At 37.7% G+C, this 13,062-nt stretch overlaps 1 protein-coding gene across 4 annotated transcripts in view; it reads left to right on the forward strand.

Annotated features, from left to right (window-relative positions):
- The window catches only part of SGK3 (serum/glucocorticoid regulated kinase family member 3), a 125,808-nt gene that overhangs the window by 107,898 nt on the left and 4,848 nt on the right, over positions 1 to 13,062 (forward strand). For all 4 annotated transcript variants that reach the window (XM_058668697.1, XM_004588026.3, XM_004588025.2 and 1 more), the window contains 8 exons: positions 2,747 to 2,830; positions 2,931 to 3,062; positions 4,122 to 4,234; positions 4,330 to 4,366; positions 4,857 to 4,943; positions 8,251 to 8,346; positions 8,990 to 9,145; positions 11,047 to 11,136. In XM_058668697.1, the coding sequence (XP_058524680.1) occupies positions 2,747 to 2,830; positions 2,931 to 3,062; positions 4,122 to 4,234; positions 4,330 to 4,366; positions 4,857 to 4,943; positions 8,251 to 8,346; positions 8,990 to 9,145; positions 11,047 to 11,136 (795 nt within the window). The remainder of the gene's footprint in view (positions 1 to 2,746; positions 2,831 to 2,930; positions 3,063 to 4,121; positions 4,235 to 4,329; positions 4,367 to 4,856; positions 4,944 to 8,250; positions 8,347 to 8,989; positions 9,146 to 11,046; positions 11,137 to 13,062) is intronic.

A 13,062-nucleotide genomic window follows, 5' to 3' on the forward strand; every position in this document is an offset into this window, starting at 1 on the left:
AAACAGTCCAGTTAGGATGTATGTTTGCTTAAAGGGTTAGCTTACTCAAGAACACCTACATTCTGCATCAGAGTGCCTCATTTGAGTCCTGGACCCTCTGTTTCTTACCCGCCATCCTGCTAATGCACACCTAGGAAACAACACATTGCTCAAGTGCTCATGTTCCTCCCACCCAAGTGAGAGATCTAGATTGAATTCCAAGCCACTGGCTTTGTTCTGGCCCCACCCTAATGCTTAAAGGTGTTTGAGAAGGTGAACGAAGGAATGGGAGGTCTTTGTTTCCATTTGTCTGTATTTTTCAAGAAAAAAAAATGAAAATAAGCTAATAAAAATGTTTTTGTGAATAGCCAAGCAAAAATTACAAATTGTAATGTGATTTTGAAGAAAAGGAAAAAATAGGATGATGTGACAGCACAGCAGATAGTGAGAGGAAGAGTCTCTAGATGGGTTCATGGAAGATATCTTCTGTGAAGATGAGCTGTTTCCAATGAGCTTGGAAAGACTAAAATGAATGTCAGTGTGAATAACAGCTGGAGAATGAAAGAAGTCTGTGAAGACTGGCAACTGTGTCACTGTGTCACATGAATCACGTAACCTGACAACAGAGTCATTCCAAGAAAGGAGAATCACTTGAGGCCAGGGTTACCAGGGAAAAGCATCATTGAATAAGTTATGATATCATTTTAAAAATTTAGGCATTTTTCCTATTGTGCTTTAGTCTGTTATAAAAATGAACTTGTATGCAGTTACATTTTTGCTGCTTTCATAAATTTTATTATGCATTCTCTATTTTCTGAGTTTTGGGGACCAGAAATTGTAACCATAGCATATCACTCAGCAAATATTTATTGACTGCCTGCTGTTTGCTGGACTTTGTGCTACTGTAAGAAATGGAAAAGTGGAAAAGGATCCTGCTATCCAAATGCTCAGGCTGTGGGGATGCTGGAGTATCTGTCATCAGAACAAGAGCATTGCCTTTTTTTTTTTTTTTAAAGATTTATTTTATTTTTATTACAAAGTCAGATATACTGAGAGGAGGAGAGACAGAGAGGAAGTGGAGCTGCCGGGATTAGAACCAGCAGCCAAATGGGATCAAGGCGAGGACCTTAGCCACTAGGCCACGCTGCCGAGCCCAAGAGCATTGTCTTTTACAAACACCCTATTTAAACCCAGAGATGGCAAGGAGTTAGTAGACATCATCTAGTGGTTGTGCAAACTTACGTCGTGAGCAGTCTTGAATCCACTGCAAACACTTAGCAAAACTTTGAGTTTGTCTGCCTTTTTCTGGGGCAAGATCCCGTAAGTTTCTTCTAGTTCTTACGGAATGGAAGAAGCCCAGATTCTTCCTCACAGGGTCTAATGTCATCAGAACAACAGCCAGGAACCCTGAGTGGTCCTCAGAAACAGAAGAACAGTAAACTTCCTTCAGGAGTTGGGAGAGGAACTTTCTCTGGTCCTTACTTAGTTCCAACTTTGGATCCCCACCCTCTCTTGCAATGACCATCAGGGTCGCTCCGGAGCCCTCCCCTCCAAAAAAATTAGATAGATGGAGACCAATAAGGAAAGCTTAGAACAGAGAGCAAACAGTCAGCTCACATATATCTTACTAGGTAGGACACAAAGATTAGTTACTCCTCACTAAGGTATAGAAGATTTCTCTGCACACCCCTCCTAAAACTGTTCTGTGCCTCAATTGTTACCATATGCCTTGTTGGAGTTATAAGCCTGTTTGGACTATCCTAAAATTCGCCAAGTTCAGTAAAAAATCATGCTTCAATACTATAGGCTGCTAAATATAAAAATGGAAATAGACACGAGACAGCTGAATGGTACCCTATAACCATTTTAAGGTGTATAGCAGCCGGTTGTGTATAAGCTAAAATTGAAATGTCAATGTAGTAGTCACAGGAGAAGGTTGAGAACTTGCATTTTCTAACATATTGGTCACTCAGTACCATGTCAGTTAACTCCATGATGTTGTAAATTGTTGTTGATGCTATATTGCGGCTTTTCATTGGACGGGAAGATATTCTGCCAGCTCTACTTTCAGACCAGGTATGGTCTCCCAAGGAAGCTGTTTAATTTATCTGGACAATAAGATGCTGGACTCTATGCATGGTACATGCTCTCAAAGAAAGAATCATGATTGGATATGAACTGTATACTGCAACAATGTGGAGGAATCCAACATAGGGGGAGGGCCAGGGAAGGGGTTGGGGGAATCCCAGAGCCTATGAAACTGTGTCATAATATGAAATTTTAAAAAAAAGAGTATTTTCCTGCAGTCAAGTCCGTTACAGAAACACACAGTGCTTCTTTCTTTGAGCATTCCTGATGTTGCAAGCCGTGATAGAAACCAAAGTATGAGACATCAGTGTGTCTGATCATCTGTCCACCATGTCTGTGCAGTCAGTAAGGTGGTAGTCTCAGTATTTAAGGGCACTCTTCAGCAGTCTGCGCTTGAGCACATGTGTGTACACACACAGTTCTCAGGCCCCATGGACTTCAACAGATACTAAGCAAAAATCTCAACAATTAGCACATTATTGAAATAGTATTCTTTCTAAAATTAAAATACCTGCAGAAAAGTAGAATTGTAGGAATAAATTCGTTGGTTCTGAATTTTCAAAAAAACATACTTGCTGGTTTTTCTTTTTTATAAAAATTTAAGAATATTTGGTTTATTGAAATTACTCTTGTTAAAGTATTGACATTTCTAATCATATGCACAATTTAACCATAACAGGTTCTTCTTGCAAAACGTAAACTGGATGGAAAATTTTATGCTGTCAAGGTATTACAGAAAAAAATAGTTCTCAACAGGAAAGAGGTAAAACAAAGTATTTACTGTTTCTTGTTCGCCTATTTTCTCTATTAACAGAATTGTTTTCTAGTATATGATACAAATGAATCTTTTATATTCTCTCTAGCAAAAACACATTATGGCTGAACGTAATGTGCTCTTAAAAAATGTGAAGCATCCATTTTTGGTCGGATTACATTATTCATTCCAAACAACTGAAAAGCTTTATTTTGTTCTGGATTTTATTAATGGAGGAGAGGTAAGTTTTAAAATTTATTCTCTAATATTGATAATAGAAGACAGAGCATGAAGTAAGAGATTTCTTATAAGCTTCAGAAGGACAGTGCATTGTCAGCTGCTGTATGCATTCAGTAGGAACCTTAGTCAAGATACTAAGTGCCATGCAAGATGTGGAAAAGTATAACTTAAGCAAGTAGTACTTTGGAAGATTCATAAAAGATCCTTGGGTTAAAGCTATAGAATGTATGGATAGAGTTGTCAACTAAGCTATATGTGAAGTATTAGAATAAAATGTGATTTGTAATGTAGATAATAATGGTGTCAACAATTGCACATCAATATTACTACAACCTGTCATTTCCTTTCTTGCCCCCCCCTTTTTAAGCAGAAAAACCTTAGTTTAGTGGGAATGCAGGTAACATATGGTGAGAGGCTATTTGAGGGGCTGATACTTTCTGATTGTTTTACATGTATTGTTTCTGTTAGTCATGATAACTTTGTGATTAAACACTCTTATACCCAATTATTAGGCAGGGAAATTGAAATTTGGAGGGATTACGTGATTTTCTTGATCCCTTGTGTCAAGCCCTGGGTTTCACCTAGACAGCCTGACCAAGCCCATTCTTCAGACCCTTATTCAGACTTCTCCAAAAAATTTTTGGCTCAAACAGATTATGTACATGGATTATATTGCTTTGGCTAGCTGCCAGTTTCAATCTTTGAATAATATTTTTTGATTAAAAAAAGAAAGGCTCAGTAAAGTAATTACATGATAATATCAAGAAAACTGAGCATTGTAAATTTTTTGCAGAGCATTTGCCTGAAATGATGAGGATCCTGCAATAGTGATCAATCAGGAGTCTGGGAGGTTAGCAGCAATTAGTAAAGACATGGTTAGAGAGGATGATTGCTGGGTGGAGGACATGAACAAGAAATCACAGTTATGTGTTGGTACTGCATTTGTACCTGAAGTTCAAAGTCACAAAAACTATTCCTGCTCCTGTGTTTTCAGGTTATATTTGTTTGAACCTGTGTTTGAATGATTGTAATGTGTTTTCTATTTCTCCCTATTTTACAGCTGTTTTTTCACTTACAAAGAGAACGATCCTTTCCAGAACACAGAGCAAGGTTTTATGCTGCTGAAATTGCCAGTGCATTGGGTTACTTGCACTCCATTAAGATAGTATATAGGTAACATTTTTAGATATTACTTGTTAAAAAAAAAAAGTTGGTATTTTATTTAAGTTAATACTGATTTGCACTTTTCTCTCCTTTTGATTTGGTAGAGACTTGAAACCAGAAAATATTCTTTTGGATTCAGTAGTAAGTATTGTCTTTCACAAATCAACCATTTCTGTTTTTGTTGTTGCTGTGGTTCCACACTGCAAGATTCCATTCATATAACATCAGAGAGGAGGAAGAGCTAAGTAGTGGTTACAGGGAGACAGAGTGCAAAGGTGTAGGAGTAACAGGCGAGAATTGGAGTGACACAGTTGTCTTGATTGTCTTATGTGAATCCACATACCTGTGTTGCTTAGTGGTATACATGCTTAGAAATAGTGGAAACTTAAAAGTGATTTAGCTATATGAGGTTGGCAGCCCACTGTGATAGCACTGTTAGTTTTCTGTTTCATACTGTAGTATGGTAATATTGGATTGTCAGCATTGAGAAAAGTTGGTTCATGGACAGATGAGACTACTATTTTTGCAGTTTTTTGTAGATCTAAAATTATTTACAAACAAAAAAAGCATTAAAAATTGTCCGTTCCTATTCATGCATTATTTTAATTTGGCTGCCCCTGTATTTGTCCAGGGACATGTTGTCTTAACAGATTTTGGGCTTTGTAAAGAAGGAATTGCTATTTCTGATACCACCACAACATTTTGTGGGACACCAGAGGTAAGAAATGTGTCTTATTTCCCATTCATATGGTCATTTATAAAATACAAACTTGAATTACAAATTACATATATAAATTTGAAATAAGAAAAGTAGTATAAAGATTGTCACTTCTGCTTTCTGCCAAAAGGAAATATCTGGGGAGCAACCATCCTAAACATTCAGAGTTTATGGATAACTAGTTTTTTTCTCTTTTTTTTCAAGTTTTTTTTTTCTGGCTAAGTCAGATTTACAGAAAGAAGGAGAGACAGAGAGAAAGATTTCCATCCACTGGTTCACTCCCCAAGTTGCAGCAATGGCCAGAACTGAGCTAATCTGAAGCCAGAGGCAAGGAACTTCTTCCATGTCTCCCATGTGGCTGCAAGATCCCAAAGTTTTAGGCTGTCCTCCTCTGCTTTTCCAGGCCACAAGCAGGGAGCTGGATGGGAAGCAGGGCTGCTGGGGCATGAACCTGTGCCCATGTGAGATACTGGCATGTGCAAGGTGAGAACTTTAGTAGCTAGGCTACCACACCAGGCCCTAATTAGTACTTTTAACTGATCACAAGATACTTACAAGACCCTCTTGAGTGTCTGACAAAGATAAATTATACTGATCTTTTTTATTTTTTTACTAGAAGTCCCAATTTTAGGGTAATAATAATTACCAATAAAATAATTCCAATTTAAGCATTTGGTTATAGTTACATAGTCCCTTAAGAAATCACGAAATCATTGAAGGTTGAATTTGATTATTAATGGTGGTTATACAACTATGTACTTCATTTTTTCATTATTTTATGATTTGAGAGACAGGGGAGAGCTACCATCTGCCGGTTCATTCTCTGAATGCTTGCACTGACCTGCGGTACCCTGGGTCCAGGTCTTCCATACAGGTGGAAGGGATGGATACACTTAGCTAAGTCATCACTGCCTCTTTGGGTTTGCCTTAGCAGGAAGCTGCACTGAGGAGACATAGTAAAAGTTCTGCTCTCAGTATTCAGCACAAATGTAAAAATTGTCTACATTTGAATGGTAGCTTGTTGGTTTTTATCATATTTTTGATAGGGTTGAAAAAGTTAGTAATTAAAAAAATCAGTGAGTAACAGAAGAAAATATAGCAGTGGATGTGGGAGGGGGAAATCACAAAGCAGAATTTATTGCTGGAACATCCCATCTCTGTAATCTAGTTAGCTAGGAAGGGATCTTTCTTCCAGTGACGGAACTCATTAAAATTTATGTAAAAGCTTTACTTTTCTCACTTCACACATGCGTTTAATTGTTCCAAGTTTTCCTCATTTTCAGTGTTTTTATAATGATCTTATATGCCATGTAATATTCCAGCATTATCCTGTGGTAGTTCCAAATATAAGGGAGTTTGAATCAACTCATGAAAATTTCATTATTGCCATTTTTCCATTAGATTTTTGAAGCCCTTTTGTACAGTGCTAGAAATATATGATAAAATGGTTCACATGAGCCTTCTAATTAAGATCAGAAATTAATTAAAAAATATAAGTAGTTGCAGTCATCTCGTGGTATTTGTGAGAATTGATTGCAGGAGCCCTAATATCAAAGTCCCTTATATGAAATGTTATGTTTGAGGTACACATGCTCTCATGTGCCTAGTCAGTACTTCGCAAAGTCACTGAAATGAATTGTTTAGGATGAAGAACAAGAAAAAAAGAACAAGAAAAAAAAAGTCTGTACATATTTAATGTAAATGCAGGGTTTTTTCACATATTTTTATCTATTGAATCTGTGGATACCGTGAAACACATAAACAGTATGTATAATGCAAATACATAATATATAATAAATACAAATACAAAATTAAATACCTTGAAATCCATATATTTTCAAAGATTTATTTATCTTCTATTTATTGACTTCTTCCCCAAACGGCTGCAACTACCAGATCTGGGCTAAGTTGAAGCCAGAAACCAGAATTCTCTCCTGTTTTCCAACATGAGTAGCAGGGGCCCATGTAGTTCAGCCATCTTCTCCTGCCCTCCCGCATATATTAGCAGGAAGCAGGATTAAAAGTGGAGTAGCTGGGAGTCAAATTGCAGTTCTTACGGGATACTAGTGTCATAAGCAGCTCCTTGAAATTCATATTTTTTTTCTTTTTCTCTCTAAAATACTAGCTCTTAGGTTTCTCTGTAAGAAACGTGTGTGTGTGTGTGTGTGTGTGTGTGTGTGTGTGTGAATGCGTATCTGAGTCATAGTTTATAAAATGTCTAAAACCCTGTAGTTTTAAGAGGAAACTATTTTTAATCATCTTAACCTACATATGACTAGAAGTCATCAAGTCCTTTTTAATTTATATTGCCCTCTCTTCAAATCACATTTTTAAGGCTTAGAAAATTATTTTCATTTATTTATTTTATGTGGGAAGAAGTTATATATTGTTTAATCTAAAATTCAAATTCATTCTTATGTGTGAAATTGCAATGAGTTTGACGTTTTTACAAATTAAAATTAAATAACCATCTAACAACTTTTGGCAAGTTTTCAAAAGAATATATTAGAGAATTGATGTTCTAATTCTAAATATGAATGTAATTTAGTCTTTTTTTCCTTTATTGAGAAGAGGGGAAAAGTTTCAATTGCAACATCAAGAATTCTTTTGTCAGGACAGATTTTTGGTGTGGTGATTGTGATACTGTTGGGATGCCTAGACTTCCTATCAGAGAAGCTGGGTTTCAATCACAGCTCCACTTCACTTCCAGCTGCCTGCTAGTGTGCCCTGGGGAGGCAGCAGTGATGGGCCAGGTCATTGCCTTGAGTACTTGTGTTCCTGATACCCAGGTGGCAGACCCAGATTAGGTTGTGGGCTCCTGGCTTTACCATGGCTAGCCCCAGCAATTGTGGGAGCTTGGGGAGTGAACCAGCAGGAGGAAATTACATTTCTTTCTACCTTTAAGATTAATTAATTAATTTATTTTATTTTAAAAATAGTGATTAATTAATTAACTTTAAAAAATAGTTCTTTCATTGAGAAAAATGTTATGAATAAAGACCAGATGAAGCTTCTAAAATAATCTTTTGGAAGATCTCTCCAGATGTATACATTATATACTCACGGTGAAGTCTCATTTTTCATTTTCCTCTGTCATCTAAACTGCATGAGTTTCTAAGGGAAGTACTTGTAAATGGCTCCCTTGAAAAGTGTTCCATTTGACACAGCTTGGGAGCTACTATCATAAAATGACAACTCCTATCCATTGATAATCTGGGTAGAAATGTGTAAAGTGAGTGAACTTTCTCAATTACTCCTCAGTTTTAGTTATTTCTTGACTTGTTCTAATATTTCATTCTCTTCCTAGTACCTTGCACCTGAAGTAATCAGGAAACAGCCATACGACAACACCGTGGATTGGTGGTGTCTTGGTGCCGTCCTCTATGAAATGCTGTATGGATTGGTACGTGTTCCAGCTCTTCCATTGTTGTCTCCATATGTTACCATTGACTCGGTTCTCTTGATCTTCTAAAAATTTTATGGACACTTAGATTTCAATTTTCTCAGGAGCAGAGAGAAATCTCTTGCTAGTTCACTTCCCGAGCTCCTGCAACAGCAAAGGCTTGGCCCAAACTAAATGCTGCCTCCCAGAATATGTATCTTCAGAAAGCTGCAGCTGGGAGCAGGGCAAGACTTGGGACTCAGTCATATCAATATGGGATTTGGACATTTCCATGGCATCTGCGCCACTATACCAAATGTCCATCACCATTCAGCCAGAACTCCACGCTGCCACTCCAGTACCCACTGCATCACAATATCAGCCTCCCAGATTGCACACAGTGTGAGGTGCTTTTGAACAAACTGACTCTAATTCGTTCAGCAAACTTTTATTGAACTGTCTAGTATTCTGGGTTTTAGAAACCCTGTTGGAAGGCTGGACCACAAATATCCACTCACCAGAGACCAGTGTTGCTTCTTTGCTGTCTGGACCCAGCTCTTCTTTGCAAATCAAGGCCAAATTCAACTGTTTTAAACTCCATTTTGGTGTAACTCAATTTTACCAGGTTTCTTCATTTTGCTGCTGTTTTTTTTTTTTTTTTCAGCCTCCTTTTTATTGCCGAGATGTTGCTGAAATGTATGATAATATTCTTCACAAGCCCCTAAGTTTGAGGCCAGGAGTGAGCCTCACAGCCTGGTCCATTCTGGAAGAACTCCTCGAGAAAAACAGGCAAAATCGACTTGGTGCCAAAGAAGACTTTGTATGTAGCATGTTTTCCCAGTAACAGCTTTATTTGAACTTAAAGATTTATAAATAAATCCCCATTTTTTGTGGCATTGAAAAGTACCCTATGTGTCCACACTATGGTCACTTGTGTTTACAGAGAGTCATACATTGTTCAAAACACTTTTACTTGCATTTTTAAAAATTTTGTAGTACTTTGATCTCCTTCATTCCTTATATCAAACTTTCACATTCAGTTACTTGAATTTTGTTTAATTTCTGTTCCCCTCCCTTCATAAAAATGTGTAATATATGTTTTAAACTGTCTAAATGTTTTAAGTTTAAATTTTTATTGCTAAACCAAAAAATCTTTACTCCTACCCTCTGGCAGAGTATTCCTCTGTCTTCCTTTCAAAACTCAGCTTGGTTCAAAGTTTTCTGTATTCACTTCCCTTTTCCCAGTCTCTTCAGTTCTGAGTCAGCCATAAAGGCGTCGCTAGGATCACTGGATCCTTCTATTCCTCAGCTTACTTGCTGAGCAGGGATGAAACTTGCAGTACTCTGCTGTTTCCTGGGCTTCTGTAAGAGCCCAGATTGTTGTCATATTTTATTTTCTGTATTTCTGCTCCTTCATAATCCCCTCTGTAAGTCCTTCTTCTCCAGCCTGTTAAGTGTAGCCGTGCTTGTGATTCTCAAAACCCTCTTCCTGGACAATCTAGGTTGGTCCCATGATTTGGCTTCTCTGTCTTCACTTCAGGGTCTCCCTCCTGACCTCTAGATTTACACATCTGTTGGGCTTGGCTATCTAGAGAGTACCTCTAACATAGGAATGTAATCCTGCTGTCTTCTGCTGTGTTCCCTATCATATGAAGACCATCACTTCCATTTGGCTATTCAGGTCAGAACGTAGCAGAGCGGCCTTCTTGACATTTTTTCTTCCTTACTCTTCCTTATTCAAAGGCCTCAATCTTGCCCGTTACCACACACCTTTCCTTGGCCTCATTTGTTATCTGTAGTTTGGCCAAACTGATAGCTGTTTTTCCTTTATTAGGTCTTTACTCTATAGCAAAGGTAATCTTAAAGAAAACAAGACAGCCCAGTCGTGACGTTCCTGTGCTTAAAACTCCTTGATGATGTCTTATAAGCCTAGATTAAAATCTGATTCTTAGTGCAGTTTCAGTGTCATGTGGCTCCTCACCTCTCAGCATTCCCTTTCCTGACGTCTTCCTTCACTACACTGCAGCCACGTTGGACTGTGGTTCTTTTGTCCACTTTGACCCTGGTTCTCTTGGCACCTTTTTTGATTTGCCTAGAACATTGTCTCATTTTTTTCCAGGCTAATTTGTTGGACATAACTTTTTTTAAGGGATGTTTAAATCTACAACACTAGGATGGATTCCAGTGTATACACTACAGTGACACCCTGCTGGGGGGGACACTATAATCAGTATTGTGCCAGCTTTGGATAGTACCAACCCAGTGTGGAATGATTTTATTGTTTTTGTTTTATCCTTGGTAGTAGAGCTCAGCACCTTGATTTTTTGTCTACCTCACTTCTAAAACTCTCTGACTTCTTTACTTCCCCAACTCAGGTAAGAATAGTTCTTTGTACTTATGAGGTGCCTTGTTCTTTTTATAGCATTTTTATTTCTATATTTTATGCTGATTCTTAAAACAGCCTTAGGGCAGAAATGTTAATCCCATTTTACCTATCAGAAAGCTCTGTGGAGAAGACATAAATTGAAGTAAGTTGTTTTAAGCAGCTGTGACTGAGGACTGTCCTAGTAATGTTTCCAGTATTCTGCCGCGTAAATGACACAAATATGTCTAGAAAGAAGTACTAAATGGCAAATGGTTTGGGCTTCATAAAATTTCTTAGTGACTACTTAACATATTCTTCAGCATTAGTAAAAGAAAAATCATTTTTATATATTCTAGCTTGAAATTCAGAACCATCCTTTCTTTGAATCACTCAGCTGGACTGACCTGGTACAAAAGAAAATTCCACCACCATTCAATCCTAATGTGGTAAGCATGTATTAAAATCTTTTTGATTAAAATAGTAAAATATGGAATTAATTTATTTTACATGATTGTGAAAATCTTAACTCTAATTTGAGTGAAACAGAGTCAGTGCCTATATATTTGTGAAATACATCCATGACTCAGGGTTGTCTGATCCCAATTAGTAAGTTTAGAATGACTAATTAGATAGCTGAAGTTGATGAAAATACCATCTAGCAAAGTCATTTTGAAGTGCTTCTTTGGAATATGCATGAGAAAGGAATGAGCCTAGTGAATTAAAAGTGTGCAAAACAATTAGGAGTTCATTTTTTTTTAAGATTTATTTATTTTATTACAAAGTCAGATATGCAGAGAAGAGAGACAGAGAGGAAGATCCTCAGTCCAGTGATTCAACCCCCAATGGCCGGTGCTGCGCCAAGCCGGGAACCTGGAACCTCCTCCGGCTCTCCCACACAGTGCCGAGTCCCAAAGCCTTGGGCCATCCTCGACTGCTTTCCCAGGACACAAGCAGGGAGCTGGATGGAGCTGCCGGGACTAGAACCAGTGCTCATATGGGATCCCGGCGGGTTCAAGGCCAGAATTTTTAGCCGCTAGGCCACGGTGCCGGGCCAAAGAGTTCATTTTAAATGCAGTTGCTTTTTTTCTTTTTAAGCAAAAGGTACTCCAGAGACATAATTTATGGTATTAACAGTGTTGAAAAAGTTGGGAAATAAATATACAACAGTAAAGACAGGAGGCCAGTGATTGTCCTAGAGGAGCTGGTACAGCAAGTTAATAAGCTGCTCTGGGGTACTGGCATCCCATATCACAGTGCCAGTTCAAGTCCCACCTGCTCTGCTTTGTACCAGCTTCCTGCTGTGGGGCCTGGGAAGGCAGTAGATGATGGTCCAAGTACTTGGGCATCTACCACCCGTGGGAAACCCAAACGGCATTTTTGGTTCTTGACTTCAGCCTCATCTAACCCTGGCTGTTGCAGCCATTTGATGAGTGTACCAGCAGAAGGAAGGTGTCTGTCATTCTACCTTCCAAATAAGTAAATACATAAATCTTGGAAAAATAATATTGTGCTAGTTACTTTGACAGGTTAGGACATGTTTTTTACGCCTGACAATGTTTAATTTATTCATTAAATAAGCTGCCAACTTACTTTTATTATCTATGTTTCGCAAATGAAAAAAATGGATACTCAGAAATGTCACATAGTGGGCTCGGCAGCGTGGCCTAGTGGCTAAGGTCCTTGCCTTGATCCCATATGGCCACTGGTTCTAGTCCCGGCAGCTCCACTTCCTCTCTGTCTCTCCTCCTCTCAGTATATCTGACTTTGTAATAAAAAGAAAATAAATCTTTAAAAAAAAAAAAAAGAAATGTCACATAGTTGGATGAAAGGTAACAGAACCAGGATTAAATATGTACATGACTCCAAAGTCAGTTATTCCTGTCAGACGTACTAATATTTATAGACTGATTTTATCCATATATATCCTGAAGTGATAGATTCAGAATTTACCTCCATTAGGGACAATATCTTTTCCAAATAGCTCAAATTTCTACAGGTTGAATATCTGTTATCCAAAATGTTGGATTATTTTTCTGGATTTGGAATATTTTCAAATACATATGTTGAGATACCTTGAGGATGGGACTAACATCTAAATATGACATCAATTTTATGTTTCATATACACTTTACATACCACCTTATACACAAAACCTGAAGGTCATTTTGCACAGTTGATTCATTGTACCTATGTTTTAGCTGCAACCTGTAGCATAAGGTCAAGTGTTGAATTTTACACTTGTGGTGTTGTGTCAGGACTTAAATAGTTTTAAACATTGGAACATTTCAGATTTTCAGATGTTTAGCCTGTAGTAAGAACCTAATTCCATTTCTTTTCATCTCAGTAAATTTGTGAGTTAAATATTTATTAGT

The sequence above is a fragment of the Ochotona princeps genome, chromosome 9 (assembly GCF_030435755.1).
Source record: "Ochotona princeps isolate mOchPri1 chromosome 9, mOchPri1.hap1, whole genome shotgun sequence".
Lineage (NCBI taxonomy): Eukaryota > Metazoa > Chordata > Mammalia > Lagomorpha > Ochotonidae > Ochotona > Ochotona princeps.